Raw genomic sequence first — 25,324 nt, forward strand, 5'->3', positions numbered from 1 at the left:
GTAAATTATATAAAGTGTATCAAAATTATCTTACAGCCATGCTAGCAGCTCTGTAAGGCTGCACTTAGCACTTAGCACCGCTATGACTAACGTCAGTATGCTAGCAGTGCTAACATACTGTGTTTAGCAGGTGTAATGACAACCATGTTTACCATTTTAGCATGTACAGCTGGGGCTGATGAGAATGGGATTATTTTGCCCTGATGATGCCGCTAAACGAAAAATCGTGGCAGTCTGTCCAACATTTCTCCAAAAAAACACAAATTTCAAACACATGGTGGCGCTATCATGGAGCCATGAATGTTTGTACAAAATTTCATGACAGTCCAGCCAATAGTTCATATAAATTCAATTCAACCTGAAAATAATACATATTATGGTATAAATAGTAAAGATATTGCAGTTTGGACCAAAGTGGTAAACGTACCACCACTCTGCTAGTGAAATATCACAAATATAACATAAACTAACAAGCATGTGTGTTATTACTGAGTCTATGGACAGCTGTTGATATTCCAAAAGTATGTCTAAATTTACCAGATATGATTTAATTCTGGTGTTTTTAAACCTGGACCCTGTTTTTGCACACAGTACTTTGGTGTCTCAATGACTAATAGTGCGTACAGGTTTAGAATAGGTCCAGTTGATCGCCTCAGCCGAGAAACAGGCTGCAGCGCAATCCTGGGGGGGCAAATGATCCTGCAGAGCACGTCCAATGAAACTGTTTGATGGAGCATTTTATTGCGTTCTTCAAAGCCACCAGACTCCTTTGACAAAAACAGTAATTTAACCTGCAGAACACAGGGGCTGCTGGTCCACTGCTGCTTGATCGGTTAGGTCACTTGTGTAATCGTATGAACTTAGTGTTTTAAAGGGTTATCAGACCAGTTTCAACTGCGGGGGAAGTTATATTTAAACAGCTGTTTTACCTGCATCATACTGATAGTTACACAAAAAGTTACATGAACATGTGATTAGACTCTTCTAAGTCATTGTTGTCATTAAGAAAACACTGTGATAGAGATTATAACAGCCAGATGTTCAGTAGGGTTTATACATCTGAAACTTTAAAGGTCCAGTGTGGAGGATTTAGTGGCATCTTGGGGTGAGGTTGCAGATTGCAGCCCACTGATCATCATTACAGGGTTTGTAACGTTATGTTAGTGTTTGTATGATAATATTTTTGAAAAGTAATTGACTGTACGAGACTGCTGCCAGTAGAAAGTTTAATCCTCTTGTTCTCCACTAAGACACACCGAATAATATTTCACTGCTTGTGATATTTTAGTCTGAAACTTTACACTCTGATGGTTTTATAATCAGGTTAAAAACAAAGAAGGACGAGTTTGCATTTCTAAGCACACTGAAACATGCGTTCACTGTGTCCTGTGATCTTTCTGCAGTTTTAAGTTCCATCAGCACTTTAAAAAGAACTCAACTTAAACAGAATATGAACTATCAAACAGATTACTGTGCAAAAACGGCCTGAATGTGACACGAGCCTGACAGATTTATCAGGTAGCCGTGAAGGCAAATAGCATCTCAGTGCGTCACAGCTGGGAATTTCCTCAAAGGACAACATACCTGCGGTGTGATCACATCACAAGGTCCATTCAGCAGCAGTTCTGGAGCTTTTCATCATGTCACACACTCTTCATCAGCAGACCGACATGAAGGTGTTCGTCCATGTTGTCTTAAAAGACGTTAAAAACTCATTCTGGAGTTTGGAAACACACGTTTTAGCAACAAAAAACGACATTTGCAACTTAATGACGTGATGGAAAGCTCCAGGGCAGCCGTGCTGCGTTATTTTATCTGCCAAACACAGCTTCAAGTCTTAGACCACACCTTAAACTGTTGAAACAGATCAAAGTGTTGCTGCTGAAAAGTTTGAAAATACATAATTATGCAAATAAAAGGAGTCTAAAACCACATGTGAACACTTTATAAGTGCTTTAAAACCAGTATATCAATTATCTAAAATTGAAACAGATCACTTGTTTAAGTATTTAGATTACAGTACAAAAATTTGTCAAAATTTTGACATTTTATCTCATAATTTTAAGTTTTTTATCAGATTTTTGACTTACCAAATAACTAACTTTTAATCTAGATCTAGATCTGTCTATATAGTTTTGTAGACAAGTGGTTTTAAACCTTTAACCTGTCAAAGAGAAGTCATATCTAGCTCTTGGTCACCAGCTGCATTAAGTCAAAAAAAAAATCAAACTCAAATCGAAGGCCTTCACTTTTTTATTCTGTTACGATGAGTAGGTTTAGCACAGCTGGTGCGTCAGCCTGCAGGTTAATCATGTTATAATTACTTCATGCCTGCACATGACTTCACCTCTTGTTAAAAGGAGGAATTCTGATTTCAAATGCACCCGGTTTCAATGGGCACACTGTAGACTACCTTTTCTGGGTCCAACCAGTGGTTTATTAATCACGACTTCACTTGGAGAAACGTCAGAGAGAGTGTGAACTACGCCCTTGTTATTTTAGTTTGACGCAGTTCCCCTTTTCTCTTTTCAGAGCTCAGTGCCAAACTGCAGTATTTTCATGTTAAAGAAGATGTTTTTATCAGTGACACGTCAGGACAAAAAGAGGTTTCGTTTTCTATTATTCAACAACACAAAGTTCTGGAAGCTTCTGTCACAACAAAAATCCCCTCCCTTTGCTTTGTGATGTATTTGGTGGATAATTTACTTTTAAGTTTAACTGTTTATGGGAAGAGAATAAAAACTTGTATATACATTTATATAGATACAAAGCATGGCAGTTTGTACAGTTGTAACATCATTTCAGTGAATTTATCATTTTAGAATAAATACAGTTGAAACACCCTCTTTGCTGTGTCACTATCTTTCAGTTTCATTTTGGCTGACGTTGCTTTCAGTTCCCATAAATCGTTTGTGTCTGGTTAGAAAAAGCACTTTAAATTAATAATGTATTAACAAATTCGCTATATTTTTGTCTCTGTTGATGAAGATGCTCCGCTGCTGCCGCTGTGATCACTGTTTCATTCAACATTTGAACTTCTGAGCTTATTTTCAACGAAGAACTAATTGGAAAATCTGAAAGTTGGCATTTACGCTGGCGTCTAGCGCCGTAACACGTCATTACGTACGAGACGTCAAGTGACGACATGGACACGTGACTCCTCAAACCTTTGGATAGAAGAAGCTCAGCTGCCGGGAAGCCGGAGTATTTCTCAGCTGGAGAAAGGAGAAACTAATCGTTTGCGTGAATGCTCTAGTTTCTTTTACCGGTTTTTTAATCGTCTGGATCGTAAGTACTTGTGTTAAATTTTCAATTATTGTACACACATGAAGTACTTATTGAAAAGTGGTGTAGCTACAGTTCGCTGTGGTAGTTTTGGCAGGTGAGTAAGTTACGTTATAGTTTAGAAAAGTTGAATTTAACCAGCTAAAGACTCAATGACAAAACGAAAAGTTTAAATAAAGTTTTGTTTGTTTGACGAAGAGCGAGAGAAATAACAGCCAAAGTAAAAATCCTGTTCCGTTTTTTTACTTCTTCGGAGCCAATGCGTTGTTTACTGACGAGGAAGCTAACAGCTAACAGCTAGCATGTATGATAAGGGTTAACTTTGGGCCACTTCAGTGCTCTTAGACAAACTGAAAATGTCAAGTACTTTGACACTTAGCTAGCGTCACTGTTACAGCTTAACCGTCCTAACACCAACTTCTCTAGCTTTGTAACGGTAGCGCAGCTATATTGGCTTTAAACAACGTATAAAATGTATTTTTTATTGAATGAATATGTCACAGTTAACTTATTCTTAAATTAATTGCTGTAATTTGTGTGAAAACAACAGGTTAGAACTTAAAGAGAGTGACGTGCCTCGACATGCCCCTGAAATTTCCCACTTTCACCACCAGGGGGTGCTGTTTATCCTGCATTTTTTTGAGGGGGGTTTGTAGAATACAGGCAGTAAAACATCAAAACACAAGTAAAATAATATGACCATTAAACAAAATGTGAGGTTTAGCTGCTTCTCTCCTATGTAAATCATAGAAATTGAATACTTTTGGGGCTTTTCATTGTTGCTACGAGTAATTAACTTAAATTTAAGGACTTCGCCTTGTGCTGTGGGAAAATGTAACAGCCATTTTTCACTATTTTCTTACGTTTTACAGACCAAACAGCTATTAATTGCTCAATCATGACAAGAATTGCTAGTTGCAGTCGTACATATGACCAAAATAGACATACAACCGATAATTCTAAGAATACTTAACACAAGACCAAATTAATACATTGAATCTGATAAACTGCAGTAAACAGCTTATATACTGAAGTGTTGCTTAAACTAATAATATCTTTTTTATAATTGGTTGGTTTGGTTTTTGATTAACTGGCAGAAAATTAAACATACTTGTCACAAGTCCCCAGAACCCAACTTAACCCCGGATGAACTGTCCTTAATACAATAAAAACAAGAAATCAGAAATGTCTATTCTGACTTTTCTTGCAGAATAATACATTTAAGTAAAGAAACATCATAGGAGCAATTAACAGTGATGGCAGGAACACATTCACCTATGTAGCTACAAATCTATGATTTTAAAATTTCTGTGCCTTTTTAATTTCATCACTATGATGATTTATTTATTTGTTTATTTTTATTCTTATCAACAGGGAACCAGCATGGCAAACAACCGCGTGGAAATCCACGACCCTTTCTCCAACCACAGCGACCTCACCAGCAGCACCAACTGTGACACTAAAGCTACCTCAGACACAGACAGCATGACAGACACCATGGAGTACAGACTCCTTATGGCCTATGCAAAGAGGAGACGGCCAAAAAAGGACATTGAGTCTCCTCCACGGGACGTCCCGGTCATACCAAACGGCGGCACGCATGCAAATGGACCGTCCTCACCTCCGGCGCCAGCCAACGTCGACAAAGAGATTAAGGAGAAGAGGAAGAGACACAAGAAAGGATGGAAGCGTCTTCCAAGCATTTTAAGATGTATCAAACCCCGGACAGAAGGCGAAGAACTGCCCCAAACTGCTGTGAGCAAGCCTGATGTCAACGACCGATCTGCTGATTTTAGGGGCGGTGAGTGTTTTGATATGGCCTCAGATAACAGCAGTACATTCAGATCTCCTGTATCGGAAGAATTAGGGATGTAACTAACGATGATTTTCATTACAGAGTAATCTGAACTATTATTTTATCTGTTAAATGTCAGAAATTTGTGAGAAAAAGCCATTTTGTCTAGTCCAAAGCCCAAAAAATTCAGTATATTTAGTTTAAATATTCACATTATACTGATTATATTCATGGCATGGACTGCTGGTAGAATAGAAGGAGGAGTCTTAATGCGGGAATTATAGCGGGCAAAATAATCATCAGATTAATTGATGATGAAAATAATTGTTAGTTGACAAAGCTGATATGTTGTGTAGCAGAAACCTAGATGACATTCACAGGTTGTACTAAAAATCTGACTCATCCATTTTTCTACCCTCTCCTGCATGACACATTTTCTGTTATCTCCCAGTAATAAAAACGTGCTGAGTCATCGTTTTATACCCTTGCCGGTATGCAGACTCACCTGTAGGCTGTGAGTCAGGTCTCATGGTTTCCACTTTGACGTAACAGGACGTCACTGGGTGGGTTTTTTTCGGGATGATGTTATGTGTGTTGGGAAAACCCGTCTGAGATACCAGTTCGGACTTGCATGCAGTTTTTGTATCACGTGTGTCTTTATAGTCTTTTTCTTGTCTGTCTAAACTTTTTTTATTTGTATGTTAATGTATTTCAGGTAACGTAGAGGAAGTGGATGAGTTTGAGGAAATAACAAGTCAGCTGACGGAGATCGCTGATGAAGTCCAGTTCATTCCTCCAGATATAGAGTCGGACTCGCCAGAAGGTGAATTTTAGATCTTAATAATAGCTGATGCAACCACTCATAACGTGAAGTGCAGCAGAACTACGACTGAAGTAGCTTTAGATGTTTACTGCATCTATACACCTGTCAGTCGCTGCGCTTTTCTGTTATTTCGGTTGATTATCGTGTTTTCTGTGCAGACGAGGTGGAGAAGGTGATTGGTCTGATTCTGAGGGAGGCTGGAGACAGACTGAACGAGAAGGTGAGAAACTCTTCCTCTGGCATGAAAACCTGCATAAGTATCTTCAGCCTTGTAGGTTGTAGGAGATTCTTTGGGACTTAAGTTCAGGAGTAATCTCCTCAGTGTTCATTAAATCTGTTGTGTTTCTTGTCTCCACCAGGAGCTGAAAGATGCTGCTATAGCTACGGAACTTTTTTGGAACTACAGTTTCTTTAAGAAGCTAATAACAACCCTCCTCATCAGGATGGGCCTCGTGCCCTCTGAACCCAATGCTCTGGGACCTCAGGCGTCACACAAAACCCAGATCGCCGTGACCTGTGAGGTGAGAATAACATAAGGTTTGAGTCGCTTTTGGAGCCAGCCTCAAGTGGCCATACAAGGAACTGCAGTTGTGGCACTTCCACATTAGCAATTCCACCGTTTTCCTTTTAAATGTCCGTCGTGGCTGAACGTGTTTGTGCTCTCCGGCAGGTCACCAGCCGTCTGTCAGCAGTGGACACGCTGCCCATGAGCCGAATGCTCGACCACGGAGCCAGATATCTGCAGGAGCATTATTCATCCTGGGCACAGCAGCAGGGCGGATATGTACGTGAACACACACACACCTGGTTAATATCATCTTGAAACATTCAGTTTGATAAGGTTTTCCAAAATTCAATGTTTTCTTGTTTTTCACAGGAGAAAGCCCTTCACAGTGAGGACGAGGACGACGACGTCCAGTGAACTGGAGGAAGCGGTTTTCCAGCTCAACAGCGCCCTCTGCAGCCATGCAGTGAAACCTGCCACTCTGTGAAACGCTACATAACCCGAATGAAAGCAGTTCCTTCAGTTTGACTTGAAGTGGAGAGCTTTAGCATCCCACCATCAGCACACCTCGACCATACATATCTCTCATCAAGATGATTTTAGTGCTTTTGAAGGCTTTAAATTCGGCATGAGGAACAAACCAAGGCTCAGGACGCCGATTTTTATGTTTTGCAGTTCCGTTTACGTGTACACAAAACCCAGCGCTGCCGAGCATTAACGTATATGTTTGCATTAGAAAAATATTAAAGCCTGTTGTTTTCTTTTCAGTAATGGTTCTATTGTTCAGGTCTTTCTGATGTGCCAAAGTCTTACAAGGACCTCAGCTTTTTTTTTTTTTTTTTTTAAAAGAAGCTGTTATTGTGCCACTGATAACTACAGATATATGATTTAAGTGTTATTTTATGCTGTAAAACATTATATAATAACTGAGCTTGGAGTTTATTCTGGGAGATGAAGGGTACATTTTAAATCTGCACAACTTTTGCTCAGTTGACAAGAAAAATGTATTCAGACAAATTAAATATTTTTCTAGCACTTGCACTTTTTCATGAAAATATTATGCTTGGAGAGAATGATTTAAGTTTCTTATCTGTAATTGTTGGTGGTGTTATTTACTGCATTTCAGTTTTTTTAAACTTGTCAAAACGTGTTGAATGGAATTTTGCCAAAGAAACATTGTGTGTACTGTTTGAATCTGTTAATTTTGCTGCACATAAACGAGTACATACAAAAATGTATTGTAAATTCATATAGTATAATTAAGTGAATCGTTAAAATTGCCTTTCTTTGCAGGGTGTATGTATAAAATGACATTTAAGTGTTTTACTTCATTAGAATGTACACAGACCTTGTGGAGTTTGCTGAATAAGAAACTCGTTTATGGATAAACAGCACCGCCTTGTGGTCAAACGAGGAACTAAATTGTACTAAAAAAACAACTGTCGTGAACTCCATTTCATTTTAAGAATTAAAAGTATTTTTCCATTTTTTTAATGTTCTAAGTACTTTGTCTATGCTTCCCAAAGTGACAAATTGTTACATACCTTTGTTTATAAATTCGGCATATAAACAATGAAGCCTAACACAACTTTGCTTTAATTAAATGCCAATTTTGAGATCAGGTCAGAATTAAATTTCTTCAGCGATTTTGGCACAGGAAGCAACAGGCCACCCGAGAAAGTTCTACTTTTATCATATACATGTGCGTTAGGCGAACTAAAGAAGACAAGCCCCAAAATTCAGCGAGTTATTTAAACCGAGTTTACAAAGTGATCTTTAAATTAACAGTTTTTAAAACGGAGTTTGGCGTGTACTCCTTTCTGGAACACACCGGCCAGCTCGCTCTGCTCTCTGCTGTCCGAGTGAAATGAGATCCAACCAGTTTCACTGCACACCTTCAGCTGCCAGTCGGTGTCATCACTTCCAACAGTGACGTCTCACCTGTCTAACGCCGTCTAATACACCTGCACCGACGGGTGCCGTGGCGCAGAACGAGGAGCGTGCGTAATGCTTAACGTCGTGCACCACGGTCGGAAATACTCCCCCACGCGCTCCCCGGTCACAGACGACTCTCCATTAACCGTGCGGGCTGTTCACATCAAGAAATCCCCCGGTACACTGACCGAGGCACCGGAAGCTACTTGGCCGCCGCCGAGCGCCAGGATGCGGATCTCTAAGGTTAGCAAGGGCGCGGTGGTGGTCAGAGCTGTCCGGCGTCATCCGTCTCCTCAACCGCCCAGTCTGGAGAGCCTGGAGGCGGCTTGGAGTGAGCGAAGGCACTCGGAGGTGAAACCACCGGAGAGTTTACCGTTCAATGAGAGGAGAAACGGCGAGCCAGAGGCCGCCGTGAACGGGGTGGAAGGTCACGGCGGAGGGCCAGTGCGGAGCAGGAAGAGGGGGTTCAGACCCCCTGATGTGAGGACCATCTTCTCCCCCGGAGAGAGGGACCCCAGGGTGGAGGAGGAGTCCGGCGAGGGACACACCTTCGAGCCTGGAGGCGAGAACACCTGGTGTGATGTGTGCTGTCACTACATCTTACAGCATGGGCTCACCTGTGCAGGTGAGTCGGCTTAGTCGGAGTTGGTAGGGGGGCTCACAAGTTGAGGAGCTCCTTCAGAGGACGTTTTAAGACCCATCTGGATGTCAGACTTTGTCAGGGGGCTCAGATTTATTTATTGATGATGATGATGATAATAACAATAATAATGATCATGATCATGAAGATGATGGTAAGTGGCACCATGTCTTTGAGTCTAAATCTAATACTGACCCCATTGGCAAACAATATTAAGCTGAGCAGAGGGCGTTGCACCACTGAGGATGGAGCGTTTATGTCCTCTGTAATATTTTCTGAGAATGATTGTAGTATTTTTTAGACAAAATGTGACTGTGTTATGGGAAAGAAAACTGAATAAATGACATTAATATGAAAAGAAATCAGTATTTTCCACCAGAATTAAAGACCATAATGAAGAAAATATAACATCACCACAAAAGTAACATTTCAAAAAGTGGATTTTGGCGATTTCTTTTAAATGCTCAGAAAATTGCGTTTGGTTGGTGACCTCGGTGCTGCAACGCTGGTTTCAGCCTCCTGGACATGTGGATTTGCTGCTTTGTCCAGTTTTATAGCACTGTGAGCTTTATATCTTTGGGGTTTGGACTGCTGGTCCAACAAAACAAGAAATTTAATAACCGTCACCTTTGGCTCAAGGACACTGTGAATGGCATTTGTCACTATTATATAACATTTTCTAGACTAAATGCATCAGTCTACAGATTAATCAATGATGAAAAGAACTGTTTAACCAATCAAAGGTACAAGCTTTAGATAATTATACAGTAAGTGACAGTAAAGGTTTTTCTCCATTATAGACACAAATATCATATTTTTATTGAAGTATAATTTGAGGTTTTTGTGTTGACGGTCAGAAATGAGCCACAGAGTTCACCTTAATCACATTTGCATTGACCTTTAAGGGAACTCTTACGTGAATGACATGAGCAGGCAGGGCTCTGAAACGCAGCCCGGCAGCCGGAATGCCGTCGGTATGCAGGTGAACCGGTTCAGCTCGAAAAGGAAATACCTGTCAGTGTCTCGTGGAGTTCAGACTCTGGACTTCCCTCTGTGTCCACTTCTGTCTGACGAACAGCAGAAGTCGGGAAACACAGAACTCACTCATGTCTGATGGAGATTTGATTTAACTTTCTATCATTTTGACCTCATTATGTTTATTTGACTCACTGTGATTTCCCTGTCAGCTGTCAATCAATCGTAGCTCATTTACAGCTGACTTCATAACCAAAACAGTGAACTCTGGTGCTTCGCTGCAGCTTGTTGTGTTATGAGCATTAACCTTTTAACCTCGTTGTGTTTACTGACAACAGTGAGCTCTGTGCTTCCCGTCACTTTGACCAGCAGCACTGATGGACTCTGTGTGTGTGTGTGTGTGTTGATGTTTCTGCTCATTTAAAAGCCGTTTCCGCAGCTGATTGCTGCTCAGGAAGCCCGTTAAAAGCCCGTTGCTCCATCTGATCTTCAGCCTTCCCAAAAGGCCGAAAAAATGGTTTCAGATGAAAGCTGGAGGTGAAGCGTCTCCTCGCCTCCGGCCGCCGCTCGCTGGTTCACTGATTAACGCACACAAACAGCCGCTCATGAGGCAGCAGCAGCGTTCTTCACTTATTTCCTTTAAAAATTAAGCAGGTTCAACCCCTGCAGGGTTTTAAATGCTCAGCAAGTAGTGCATGAAGTACTCAGTCCTGCATTCTAAACCTGACTTAAGTAAAAGTATGTAAGCATTATTTGCAGTATTTACTTATAGTATGAACAGTAAAAGTGTTCATGTAGCAGTAAAATGTTCCTGTCAGTGTTTTTCTGTCATATCTGATGTTTGTGGATTAATATTCCTGCTGCATTAATGCTGCATTTTACTGCTGCAGATGTTTTAAGTTGAGTTCATTTGAACTACTTTATATACTGTCGGCTGGTTTAATCTACAGCGATGCATCATATTCTATAAGATCATCATATGTTTGCAGCGTGGCTAAGAGAACCTCGTATCTCAGAGCCTGTTTTCAGCTTCGTGATGCATTTCCAGCGGATCCAAGAGGCTTTTTAAACAGCTTATTTAGCTGAAGGAGGAGAGGTTTCTCATGACATAAAGGAAAACTTCATCCTTCAGTTTAGCACAAACATTCAGCATCAACACATCTGGAGATACGTGGTTTTCACTGGAGAGGAAAGGTACGAATGAAAGAAACTAGTAGCTAAAGCTGTCAAACAAAAGCAGTAAAAAGTTCAATATTTGCCTGTGGAGGAGTATAGTTGCTTGAAATCTAAATGTCATGTTGCCATGGAAGCCCAGAGGGGAGGGCTGTTCAGTTTGTTGCAGTCTGCTCTGTCACCACTAGATGTCACTAAATCCCACACATTGGACTTTTGAGTACAGTACATGAGTAAATGTACTCAGTTACTTTCCACTGACCCACATTCTAAAAACATGATGTTTGTATTTGGTAAAAAGAGATTCAGTAGATTCTTGTCTTTGTCGGACACCTGTCATGCTCATGTATTGATCAGACTCAGCGAGTTTCTGTGTTATTATAACAAACACATTTCGTTTTTTTAACACAGTTTAAGCTGTAATTCAGTTCTTCGTCGCAGCACATTAACGTGAGCAGGACTTCATGTGCGTCTCAAAGTGGGTCAGATGAGACCGGATAAGGCCGGCTCCTGGACTCTCTCTCTCTGTCACTCTTCCTGTGGGTCTCTCGCCCTTTGTCTCTTTGTCTCTACAAGGTGAAGTAACAGAAACCAGGAAGTGGGGTTTAGAGTTGCACCACACACACTGTGTGTGTTCATGAGTCTGTAGTGTAGAGGGCGTTTCAGTGTCTCTGTGGGTCTGAAGCATCCATCTGTTCATTTGACACAACAGAAAAAATGGCTTGTCAGTGGTGGTAGAATGTAACTAAGTACATTTACTCAAGAACCGTACTTAAGTACAGTTTTGAGGTACTTGATTTTTCCCATTTTACGCTTCTTCACTACAGTTTGGAGGCAAATAATGTACTTTTTACTCCTTGATACATACAATTATTGTGCAGATGCAGTATAAAATACTGAATTATGAATCAACTGATAAATTTTGATATTTTCTATCAGGTTAACATACCCAGCAGTGATAGCTATAATCTAGTAATATTCTACATAATGAGTACTTCTACTTTTGGTACTTTAAGTATAATTTGATGCTAATACTTTTGTACTTTTACTTGAGCAATGTGAGAGAGTATTATTACACTGTAGTATTAGTACCTGTATCTGAGTACTTCTTGCACCAATAGCACAACAAACGTTTGGATGTCTGATCGAAATGAACAGAAATCATTTGAAGTATTGATCAGGTTTCTTATTGACAGCAGGTCACACATCTTCCATGTGTGCTTTTTATAGTCTGACACCTGGATGCTACCTTTTAATAAAGTCCCAGCCTCACCTACGCTGTCATTGGCTGGAGGCGACACACCCACTGCCCACTGTCCCGACCTCAGCAAAATAAGAAGAACATACAGGCAGCATCTCTGCAGACAAACACATCGCCGCACACTTCCAGAGGGTCAGAGGTGATGATTGAAGGATTATTTTAGGGAAATCCTTTAAATTAGAAGCTAAAATCTGCCTTTAAGCAGAGAAGGCGAGAGTTTCACATTGTGGCTCAGTTTATGACGGAGGAGGATGGAGCTCATTTTGAACCACTGTGCAAAATACTGACACTGCCCAGAGAACACCTCCTGTGTGTGTGTGTGTGTGTGTGTGATGAGTGTGTCTTGTCTGTCGTGGAGCCAAACTGTCACAGCGACTGAACAAACAAAGGCCGGCAGCTGACACACACACACACACACACACACACACACACACACTTATGCATACAAACCCAAATGGGGGTGAGTGTGTGTGTGTGTGTGGGGGGGGGACAGTTCAGACCTGACCAGAGACAGAGACACCTCATGGGTGTCAGTGAAGGATGATTTTTCCAAACTTTGGATTTACATCAAGTTATCCTTGGATTTAAATCAACATCTGGATTCTGTAGGAGCTTCACAATTAGTGTGTGTGTGTGTGTGTGTGTGTGCGTGTGTGTGTTTGTGTGTGTGTGTGTGTGTTTGTGAGCTATGGGCTTTGCCAAAAACTTTGGCAAAACTTTGAGGAGGGTGTCGGGATTTTTCTTTCGCTTTCCGAAAGTGATGCGGCGCTCCGGACGGCTGGAAGTGATTCTGCTGTGGAGGAGCTCTGGTGAGTTTGTGCTGATCATCCAGGGGGGAGGGAGTTTTTTCTTTTTAATTGACTGATTGGATGCTGACTGATCGTCTCTATTATCAGCAGCTCGGTTACTCTCAGTGTCCTCACTGAAGAGACTGTTGACTGAGCTGAGCACGGCAGCAGGAGGCACAAATCATCACGCGTGGGAACAAAATATGAGCTAAAGATGAGAAACTGAAAAGCGTCTCCAGGAGCAGCCACATGCACTGTGTCTGCCGCTATTTAGTAAGTGTGTGTGTAGTTGCCTGTGTAGACTGAGCAGTGTGTGTGTGTGTGTGTGTGTGTGTGTTGTGGTGACACCAGCAGCATTTTGATAAAACCCCTCCCAGCGTGTCCAGAGAGAAAGAAAGAGAGAACTAAAGAAGATTATAAAGGAACAGAAAAGAACAGATGGCTGCTGCATTTAGCAAACACCTGTCCTCACACACACACGCACACACACACACACACACACACACACACACACCTGTCAGCAGTAACGATCTCTGCTGAACAGAATAAGCAGTTTTCTTCACACATGTCAAATGTCAGGACTTCAGACTGTATTTAAATAAAGCCCAACGATTAATCGATTAGTTGTCAACTATTAAATCAATCAATTAATCAGTTTGAATTATTTTTAACGTTTCTCTCATTCAAGCTTCCTGAATGTGAAGATTTGTCTGGTTTCTTTATTCTTCTACGGGCCGATCGATGTTTTTAATTTTCTGACGTTTTATAGACCAAGCAACTGATCGATTACTTGAGTACACAATCAGCAGATTAATCAACATTAAAAATAATTAATAGTTGTTGCCCTAAATCCTGGACACAGCCTGGCCTTCAGCACTTGAGACTGCCTCCAAAAACGAGTCAATCCCCATAGACCCCCATATTAAAAAGGCAAACATGTTTACAGCCTGATTTTGTTCTCTATCGATTCATTCTGAAGCCAGCTGATCGAAATGATGTCGATCTGATGTAGATCAAACTTGCAGACACCTTGTGGTTGGGTCAGGCGCCCACCACAAACAAACCGCCCCCGTTTGAGACCAGACTTCCTCTGACTGGGTTTTTGTTTTGGTCTGCAGTCTGAGCACGATCGCCGTGTTCAGACCTGCTCAATCGAATCTGATCCGGGGTCAGATTCAGTGCAGGTTCAGACACCCATCAGCCGCTGCGTCAGCACAGCGAGGCTGCCGGCGCCGAGGACGCCAAAAGCATAACAAGAACAGTGCGGGGTCGTCAAAACCGGCTGAGCGTGACTCGACGTTTACCGCCGGGCGCCGCAGCTTCATCGTCAGAGCTGAAGCCTGGTGGGACGTGAATGAATGAGCAAAGAAAACCCCAAACTGTATGAAGCCAGTGTGCTGAGCTGTGTGTGTGTGTGTGTGTGTGTGTGTGTGTGTGTGTGTGTTTCAGCAGGTGAGTGTCAGAGGAGCTGAGCATTCATTGACTCCTCTCTGCACACACAGACCTGATTAGAGAGCCAGTGCTGAAAAACGTTTCCCACCCAGCAGGAAAAACTGTTGAGTGAGTCCAGTTTGTGGTTTCTGACCTTTGACCTCTGAGCCGAGATCCTGCTGAACGCTCTGACTTTCACAATAAGAGCCTCCTTGGGCTGATTGATTGATTGCCACTGATATAATTCTGGCTGAAATAGTTATTTTGGCTGATTTGAACCAACTATTGTTGTTTCATAAAATATTCAACACATTTATCAACACATACAATCGATTATAGAATGTTTTTAATGCAACAAATCATAGAACAGAACAAACAAATCAGCTAAAAACAGAAAACTGGGTTTTATCTCGATGAAGATTTCATATTTTTTCACTTTCAATGACAGGACAGATGTTTATCCAACAGAATTTGCACATTCATAACATAAATATCTGCTAACTTCAGACTTGAAGACGATGATTTTGATTAAGAAAATGATGAGAATTTTATTACATTTATATTATGTGATGAATAATTCATTGATAATTTCATATCAATGAGTCTATTGAAGCCTGTAAATCACAATGGTTTGGTTGGTTCTGGACTCTAAGTTCTATTAACCCTGCCCCATAATTGATGCTTCTAGTGTAAAAGACTTCCCTTGATTGAGTCTGATCGATTGTTGGCGTCTGGGAGAAGCTTTTATCCCTGAGACAGCAGAGGGAGGAAGAGGGGGAGGCAGAGAGGAAGAGCAGAGAAGAAGGAAGAGAAGAGACATTTTCACCTCTTCAGCCATTTCATTTCTGCTCACAGTGTTTCATGCTTTGCTAAAGCTTTGCTCTGCTAAGCATTAGCATGCTAACGTGTTCAGAATGACAACGTGCTTTGGCAGGTTTATCATGCGCTCCAAGTTAGCAGAGCGTGTTAGCATGCTAACATTTCCTAATCAGCAGCTGAGGAGCCTCTGGAAACCACGAGCATCTCACATTCTGATCCAAACTCGGACAAATTAAAACTTTGACCTGGTCCTGCGTCCACTACCAGCAGCTCCGTCCCTCATGGTGCCCAAAGGGATTCAACCTCTGGGAACCACGAACATCTGTTTGACATTTCATGCCAAAACTGTAAAAGCCGACCTCATGGTGGCGCTACAGGAAAAGTCGGATCGGCTCATCCTCTGGGGAACATGAATGTTCGTGCTGTGCTTCACGAGGGTCCAGCTGACGGTCGTTGAGATATTTCCTAGTTTGGATGGGGGTCGATGTGTGAATAATGGGATGGAGGGATGCAGAAGGCTCTTCCTCTTCCTCTGTGGATCAAGTTCATTGTCGAAAGGCATCGAGATGGATGATAGAGTGAACGGATGAATGGAGAGTGGCAGCAGGATACACACACACACACACACACACACACACACACACACACAGTAGTCATAACAAGCTACGTAAGTGAGCAAAGAGAAACAGAGGAGAGAGAGCGACTGAGTCAGCAGTCCTACGTCCACCACCAGCAGCACCACCCCTCCTCTGCTGTCTGTGTGTCCATCACACTGTGGCCTCCATTTGACTGTTAAATCACCCACTCAGCACAACAACACACACACACACACACGCACACACACAGGGAAACAGAGCGAGTGGCGGCCACGCAAATCAGCATCTGAAGTCTGACAGAGAGCGAGCAGAACACGGCCGAGAGACACTGAAAAAGACCGCAGGGAGCGAGGAGAGAGAGTGCTGGTGCTGTACTGTGTGTGTGTGAGATTCACTCCTCTGTGCGTGCGTGTGTGTGTGTGTGTGAGATGAGGTGATGTAACAGATCAAAGTGAGGATGCTGAGTTGTGTGTGTGTCAGATGAAGATGGGCGATGGGAGCAGCCATGTGCAAACTGTCGGATAAAGTCGGACAGCACGTGAAAAAGAGGTCACCAGGTAGGACCGTGGGAACACACGCGTGTGCGCACACACACACACACACACACACACACACACGTGTAGGTGTTTGATAGCATCTTTGTGTGGCTTGTTGGAGTGTATAATGTGTGTTTGTTGACAGGAAGTGTGAAAAAAAACTTCCTCTCTTCAGATATTTCAATACTTAATGGTGCTGCTGGTGTGTGTGTGTGTGTGTGTGTGTGTGTGTGTGTGTGTGTGTGTGTGTGTGTGAAAATGCATTTTCATTTTTAACTTTAACATCCAAAAGTATAAAGTAGTTAGAAAGTTGTGGAAGAAGTATTCAGATCTCAGAGCAGTACAACAGTTTAAAAATACTCTGTCAGAAGTAAAAGTCCTGCTTGTATAGAAGTAGACTGGCCCATTTCACAACCACACATATTATATTATACTACTTAGAATTATTGATGCATTAAAGGTGGATGAATTTTAATTATTCTAGAAATAAAAAAATAAATGTTGGGGCTTAAAACATTTTAACATGCCTTTAAAAAAATGACCGAGTAGAAGCAGAAAATATCACAAACTGGAAATACTCCAGTGACGTACTTCATAATTGTATTTAAGTACATCACTTGACTAAATGTACTCAGTTACTTTCCACCACAGCTAAAAAAAAGCAGCAAATCAGCAAAAAATTTGATGAGCTGGAAATAGAGAATCTTTGTGTTGTCTGTTAATTTTCTGACTTTGAAGTGTTGCTGCCTTATTAAAGGTGCTTTATTTTTATTTGTTTGCATACAGGTCTGCAAATATGAACCTGCTTTTCATTCAGAAAATACACATAAATGTCTGCATTAAACAGATTTTGTTGAAACTGAATTTCTTAATTCAGATTTGAAGGCAACTGTGATCCAAAATATCTCTGAACTGCAAAATGTTTGTTGACTGATCAGTATTTTCTGTTTCATGTCTATGAATATTGATTGTTTTATTCATTGTTTGCTTTTTAAGAACAAACTAAATGTCTGTTCACATTTTGGCCTGTAAGCTGAATGTGAATCATGTGTTTGACGTGTTCAGACCTTTTAAATGTATCTTCATCATTAATACGTCACAGTAACATAAACACAGGCTGCAGGCGCAGAGACACATTATTATTATTATTATTATTATTATTATTATTATTAGTAGTAGTAGTAGTAGTAGTAGTAGTAGTAGTATTTGGTATTCTTGAAAAGAACATGGTCGTATTTAAAAGCTGAGATTTTGCTCTTTAATGATAAAACAAAATAGGTCAAATGCAGCCTGACCTGGTTTTGAACCAGTGTCCGTCTTCATGTCAGAATTTGAATGTCGTTGGTTTTCATTTGCAGAAGCAGAACTCGATATCAGAACGTCATTTGCATAAACGTTACAGACACACACCTGCACGCCCCTCACCTGTGACCTGACAATCAAAGACACGCCTTTCCCTGTCTCGTCCTTTGCTTGTTTTGCTTTCATAACCACTGAATCAACCGATCAACCAATCAATGGTTTGATTTCTGTGCAGGCTGTAAGTACACGTGTCACGCGGCGTGTCGGGACCGAGTGTCTCTGGACTGTCACCCTGCAGCTTCACCCATCAGTCAGGACCAGCTCAACAACAACACACAGCTGCATGTGAGTACACACTGTGCTCTCTGTGTGTGTGTGTGTGTGTGTGTGTGTGTGTGTGTGTGTGTGTGCATCCTCTTTATTTCCTGTACTATTTAATCAAAGTACTACACTCTGCATTAACATATATGTTTCATCAGTGCTGATATTATCACTGAGGCTTTGACAGGAGGAGTTAATGTCTCATGATGCTCTAAATACTGTTTCAGAGCCTTTCCCACCCTGGACTTTGAGTAGTTTAGTTAGTTGGGGCTTTTGATCAGGTCACATGGTCTTCCTCAGCTGATGTAGCAGATGCACTTCAAAGATGTCTCGTCCATGTTGGCTTAAAGTTGAGACTGATATTTAATTCTTGATCTTGGCATCAGGAGTTGACAAAACAAAGTGAATGAAGTGCTATTGCTGTAGAAATATCTACAACTATAAATACTACAAGAGGTAATAATATTGGATAATTAAGTCTGAATCTTGCCAGTTAAAACTACAGGCATTACTGACAGATGTGATATTAATGGTTGCACCTGGCTCAGGATCAGCTTTTAAGTATTTCATCCTTCTTTCTAACTGTGTTGAGCAATTTGTGCTGCAACAAGACAATTTTCCTGTGTATCTGAATCTTCACGTTTTGGAAAACTCAGAGGCTTCGTTGTAGTACAGCGTGTCACCACACGGGTGCGCTGTTGTCAAACATTTTGCCTGCTGGTGTCAAACAGCTTCTTGAGTTTCAGTAAAGCCAAATTTATTCGAATAACTGTGCAGTATTTTCTTCATCATCTTCTGAATATCTGCTTTTATTCGTCTAATGTTAGAGTAAATGGAGAGCGTTTGGGTTTTCAGCAGTTAAATAATGTGGGAAGAATCGTCATGTGATGATTATGATGTATTAAGTTGATGATATGAGTGTGAGCTCTAACATGCGTTTCGGAGTTTTTCTGGAATCTGTTAAATTCCAATGAGCTTCGATAAAACGCTGGACCCCAAGTCAGCACACGCACACCCATAATGCATCACTCATCAGGAATGGCTTGTGTGTGTGTGTGTGTGGGTGGGTGTGTGTGTGTGTAATTCCTGGATGACAGCTGGGTGTGCAGCAGCTCTGGTTCATGTTAGAGTATTTGTGCAGACCACCCCAGACTGTATTAAAATAACGTAGACCTGTATCTGTGCAGGGCTTCAGGCTTCAGGATTGTGTGTGTGAACATGCTGCTGCATCCAGAGTTATTTCTGTGACAGGAAACAGGTTCAGGATGTGGAACACCATCACACTCTCACACACATTTCAATCATGATACATGTTCAGACTTTCATTTAAAGCCTGCAGTTCAAGCTGAGTCAACAAACATGAACATGAGCGCTTTAGAGAAAAAGAAGAAAGAGGCGGATTGTGACATAAAAACACCCAAAAATGATTATTTGACACATATTAAGCATGTAAAAGTTAGCACAGGTGCACAGGATTAAAGCTTTAATAATGCATTTATTTTTATTTCACTGTCTTTAACCTCAAAGGAGCAATCCAGCATGTTACCCAGAGTCAGGTGAGAAAACAGACTTATTGGAGTTATTGTTGGACATGCTTAGCCTAGCTTAGCGTAAAGACTGGAATCAGAGGGAAACTGCTAGCCTAGCTCAGTCAAACTGAAACAATACACCTTCCATTAGCTCAATGGATGACTTATTTTAGACAATATCGCCAACATTGTTAAATCCATAAACTACAAACTATATATGACTCATATTTCTACACTTTCATACTGTCTGCACTTGTTAAAGCTTTGCATGTTGCTTTTAGAAGCTGCAAAATCTGCTATAGCTCACAATGCAAGAAACCAACAACATACTGATGAGCATGTCATGGCCCCCAGATAGAGCTTTTTCCTGGGTTACAGTGTGTGAAGTTTATTATTACTGTGACTTGATGGTGGCGCTAAACCCATTTAATGTCATTTGATGATTAGTTGTGACATATTCTGCTCTGGACTGTAGTTTTACACAGATGGATGTTTAATATCTCATAGAGGTTTTGTTTTAAACAGCGGTTGTCTCACATTTATCAACCCAAACTGAAATACTACGACTATGGTCCCGAACACGCCAGCTTCACCCCGCAATGTTTTCCTCTGCTCTGCCAGTAACACCAGTTTTAATATTTCCAGTCGTCGCTCAGCTCCGTCTGGGTTTGGCTCCACCGTCCGTCAACACTGATGTGGTTTTTTTCACCCGACATACGGGGGATTAACTCAGCACATTTCAAGCCAGCGCTGATCACACACACACACACACACACGCACGCACACTGCTGAGTAGTGCTGAACATAGTGTTGTGGGTTTTTAGGTTGAGTCAGTTCTTTTTTTATGAAAATACATTTTCAGCTGGATACACTGGGGTCAAAGTGTGTGTGCATGTGTGTATGTGTGTGTGTGTGTGTGTGTGGTTGCTGCAGGACATGGAGGCAGAGAGCTGTCAAGCCTTCCCACAGACATGTCAGTACGTCTGTCTGTCTGTCTGTCTTTATGCATTTCCTTAGACGTGCGCAAGCAGAATAATAACAAATGCTAAGAAAACAAAACTGAAGCTTGGTTTAAATGACTTAATTGAATGAGTGAGTAAATGACAGATGTCAAATTGATTTGCCAATTTGAAGTTGGAGTAGTTTTTTTTGCATTAAACTTGATTTAACAGATGCTACAGATGGTAACACTGCACATCTGTATGAAAATAAAGAGCTAAACAACAGCCAACATGTGTTCCTCTCATGAGAAATCGTTCATCGTGCTTCAGGTGTTGGTGAAATGCTGCTCTTCTCTGTTTCATGTCAGCTTCTTTCTGCAAACAAGCTTTTTTTTTCCTCGTTTGAAAAGTGCTGAAGCGTCTGAAAGAGTGACTCTGTCAACATTCACTCCGCACTGTGCCTCTTTGTCTCTGTGTGTCTGTGGTTTGTGGTGCAGAAACCATCCACAAACTGAATGTCAGAGATAATAACCTGATACGCAGCCATGAGACAGTCATGAGCTCCACTGTCTTTCAGAGAAACTGATGGATGGAGATGATGAGAGACGTTTAATCGAGTTCCACCGTGAAATTTGACATTCATGATTTTCACTTTGGTCAGTCTCTGACTTTTCATCTGGCGCCATCATCAAGAAATGATAGTTTATCCAAGACTTTATGACCAAAATTGCTGCAAAACTAATGACATTCCCATCAGCCTCAGCTGTACAGTGTGTTTTCCTCTGCTTGGCTAATGGTAGCATGCTAACAATTATACCTGCAAAACATCAGAATCATTGTGAGCATGTTAGCATTTAGCTCATAGCACCAAACAACAATCAGATTGTAGTCATTAGTATTAATATTATTAGCATTTAGCAGTTAGCAGTTGGCTACTTTTCCATCCTCTCAAGAACACAATTTGCTTTTGCAGCATAAAAGTCAAACATTGTCAAACAAAAAAGCTGCAAAGATTACTGTTGGTACTGATGCAACACATGTTGCCAAGGCAACAAGTTAATCAGTTTATATTCATCATAATTGTGATGTATGTAAACGTAGTCATAAATAGTTAAAGTTAAATCCTTTCCAACACCATCATTTCTGTGAATTTCAGCACAGGCTCGTTCAGGTTAGACTTCCTTTTACTTCCTTTTTTTATTTTGCTGAAAGCATTTGAATCAATCATTCAAGTAAAAAAAGACCTTTTCTCAAATTTTGAGGAGGATGAAATAACAGTAAAGGCATTACTTTCGGAGTGAGTAAAGGGTATTTGAGTAGTTGATTACTTTTTCCAGTGGTAAACTGGACGTAACCACCACTGGAGCGCCTGCACAGTGTGACTCAGTCCATCCTCCTGTCCTCGGATTGGTTTGGCTAAAGCGAGGCGGCCGTAAATGATTGACAGGGAGAAGGAGAGAATAACCGACCGCGGGGTCCACTTCCTGTCTGCTGGGAAAGACAAACACAGGCGGAGGGCGAGGAGGGAAAACAAAGGAGGCAGAGGGAGGGAGAACACGCGGGGACGGGGAGGAATGTTCATGTGTTTTCTCTTTGGCTCTAATGGAGACTCGTTAACACCAGCGGCTCAGAGCTGCTGATGACTGGTTGAAAGACGTCGGCGGCGTTCGCAGGAAAACAGCAGAAAACAGCAGGAACAAGCGTGAAGTCGAGTAGCTGCACAAAATATATACGTTCACAGTTATCATCTCCTTTGTTGTTGGCTGGTTTAAGGGAAAATATTATTATTTTATCATTATCTTCCCACCTTTTTTTGGCTTTTGACCCCTTGAAACAAAGCAGTGTCAGCTCATGACCTCTGACCTTATTGCAGACATGAGTGATTTTTCCACCTTAAATAGTTTTATTTGAATGATTTTCCGAGGCCTTAAGAGGTTAAAGTATCCAGTATTTTTAGTATTTTCTTTCTTTTTTAGGTAAATAGTCAGTTCGATCTTCCATTGTGCTCAGGGTCATCGTGTGAACGAGCTAACGTCTACTTGCAGGCTGTCAGCATTTTTGTACATCTCTCAGTGCGGCAGGTTTCACGCAGCGAGGAGAGCGGAGCGAGTGTAAGGCGACGCTTTTAAAGTTAGAAAAGTACATTTAAAAGAAGGAGGAATGTTAATGTGTTTTCCCTCCGAGGTTTTATGGTTACTCATTAACAGCTATTGGCGAGGTTAAGCCCGGGGTGGGGTAACACACCATAAACACACACACACACACAAAACCCGCAGGAAGGAAAACTGTTGTGAAACCGGAGAAAACATACTGCAGTGTGGGAACATGTTTCTCTTATTTTTCCTACTTTGCACTTTGTTTTCATTCTTTTCTTCCCTTTGCTTTGCTTTCTTTCTCTCTCGCGTCGTATCGGCCTTCGATATTAGACTCTTATCTGAGTCTTACTTCACGGTTTCACTTCGTACTTTCTTCGTACAAAGTCTCTGTACTTTTGAACCCCGTTGTGTTTGTGTCTCTGTTGTGTCACCTGTTATTAGGAGGAGGCTTGCACTGATGAGGGTGTTTGAAGGCAGATTTTCGGGTCAATTTTAAGGGCTTATGTGGGTTTCTGCCACCAGAATTTCATGATTATCTAAATGTGGGGTTTAAACCAGAAAGGAGGTTATAAAAAGCTGGACTTCTTAGCATAATCAGGCTGAATTAAGCCCAGTGTCGCACCAAAGCATGTAATAGACCCGCTGATCCACTAGAGGATAGTGTGTCAGCATCAGGTTTTCCTCGCCGAGGCGTGAAAAGTACACCTGAGTATGAAGGTGTGGTACCAGCAGGGGCGATAATGACGGGAGCAAAGGACGAATGTGGTGCAAAGAACGACGTGGGCCACGTATGGAGGAGGCGGATGGAGTCAAACGCAGGACCTTCGCCCAGCAGACCGGGGTTCGTGTCCAGTGTGAAACCAAAAGTCAGTGCTGATATTTTTAACTTATGCACATAACTTAATGTATTTAATGTCGGTAACATCACGTAGCCTCGGTACTTAGCCTATTTAACTTATGTAAGTAGCATAGTTATTTAATCCAAACCATGATCTCTTCCTAAACCTCACCAAGTAGTTTTGGAGCCGGTCTCGTGGTGATCCAGATTTAAACTCCTTTCTCTCTGTCTGCTCTTGCTCAGTTCTGTTGGTTTGTGTGTTACAAGATATAAATAAACAGATGTTTCACAGCCATAAATGTTTCTCAGAAGGAAAATTATCAAATGATGTGGCGCCAAAACGTGGAGATTCAGCATAATTGAATTTCTCCATTGTTTCTTATGACGACAGGGGTGGGGCGTGTGCGTGCCCGTACACACACACACACACACACACACACACACACACACACATTGAGTCAGGCTTAAACCCATAACTGCAGCCACTAAATCATTTAATTTGGGGTTTAAAAAAAACACAAACACATAATGTCATCCTAGATGGTTCACCTCCTCACAACCTTACAGCACAGATAAACACACACACACACACACACGCACACACACACACACTCCCTGCTTTATTGCCACAGTTACTTCTCTCCATGAAAGTCAAAGTTCAGGTTGGTTCAGAAACTTTACTCTTCCTCCTGCAGCCCATGAGACTTTTTCAAGACAAACACTGATCTGTTTTGATTGATTTTTATTTAATTGACTGCATGTTACTCTTATTTGTTTCCAAAAGTTAGATCGGTACCACTTTCATAACTCTATGGTGAATATACAGCCACCAGCCAGTTAGCGTAGCTTAGCATAAAGACTGAAAACAGGGGTAGACAGCTAGCCTACCACTGTCCAGAAACAGCAACTCTAAAGTTATTGTTTCATCCATACAAAAACCGATGTGTAAAAACAATTTGTAGTTTTGTGCTGGAATATCAGCCAGAGCCAGTCTTTATGCTAACTAAGCTAAGTGCTAGCTGGCACAAGAGTGATATTAATATCCAACTCTGCAGAGAAGCATATTCCCCAAAATGTTGAGCTGTTCCTGTAACGACACTTATCACATAAGAAAACTAAAGTTCAGCCATGTAAGGTCCATTTTATTCATTGTCTTTCATTCATTTAAATCAATCAATTAAAATACAAGAAAAATTCTCATAATTGCATTGTTCAAGCCACTAAACTCCCAACATCCTCCGTGTTGCTGCTCACTGGCCATTAAGTACAGCATTTTTAAATGATGCTGAATTTCCCTCAGCCCACTATCAAACATCTGGTTTCCTTCTGTCCTTCCTGTCAACGCGCATCATCACCATCTGCTTATCGCACCTCTCTTCCTCTGCGTGCATCCATCTAAATCTCCCCTCTCCTCCAGCCCTCTAATCAGCCGCTCATTGTGTTAAGGAAGATACAAACAGGGTGGAGGCTTACCTGCCAAACGGAGAAGGAAATGGAGGAAGAGTTTGGGAGAAAATCACACTTGTCGAGATAAAACGTGTTTACATAAAAGGCAAATGTCAGTTTAGAGGAAAGGAAGAGGCAGACAGGGAGACGCACGCACACAGAATGGACATGTCCTTGGGTTTGCATCAACATACGTAATATTTCAGTATTTTAAGATGCTTTTGTCTAGTTACAACAGATGCATTAAACCTCCATACTGAGGGAATTAAATCTAAAAAGTTCTCTAAGT

General features: G+C 41.3%; 2 protein-coding genes across 2 annotated transcripts in view; both read left to right on the plus strand.

The window, feature by feature from the left end:
* The first annotated feature begins 3,157 nt into the window (after positions 1-3,157).
* Positions 3,158-7,902, plus strand: LOC121626003 (apoptosis facilitator Bcl-2-like protein 14). The gene is made up of 7 exons (XM_041964344.1): positions 3,158-3,288; positions 4,660-5,086; positions 5,796-5,903; positions 6,062-6,123; positions 6,263-6,424; positions 6,574-6,687; positions 6,781-7,902. Exons 2-7 carry the CDS (start codon positions 4,669-4,671, stop codon positions 6,823-6,825), a joined length of 909 nt encoding a protein of 302 aa, XP_041820278.1. The 5' UTR covers positions 3,158-3,288; positions 4,660-4,668; the 3' UTR covers positions 6,826-7,902.
* A 473-nt stretch (positions 7,903-8,375) lies between these two features.
* The window catches only part of rassf3 (Ras association domain family member 3), a 65,677-nt gene continuing 48,728 nt past the window's right edge, over positions 8,376-25,324 (plus strand). Inside the window, exons 1-2 of the mRNA XM_041964217.1 lie at positions 8,376-8,968; positions 18,100-18,209. Coding sequence (XP_041820151.1) covers positions 8,416-8,968; positions 18,100-18,209 — 663 coding nt within the window. The 5' untranslated portion in view covers positions 8,376-8,415. The remainder of the gene's footprint in view (positions 8,969-18,099; positions 18,210-25,324) is intronic.

This window comes from Chelmon rostratus, chromosome 22, assembly GCF_017976325.1.
Source record: "Chelmon rostratus isolate fCheRos1 chromosome 22, fCheRos1.pri, whole genome shotgun sequence".
Classification (NCBI taxonomy): domain Eukaryota; kingdom Metazoa; phylum Chordata; class Actinopteri; order Chaetodontiformes; family Chaetodontidae; genus Chelmon; species Chelmon rostratus.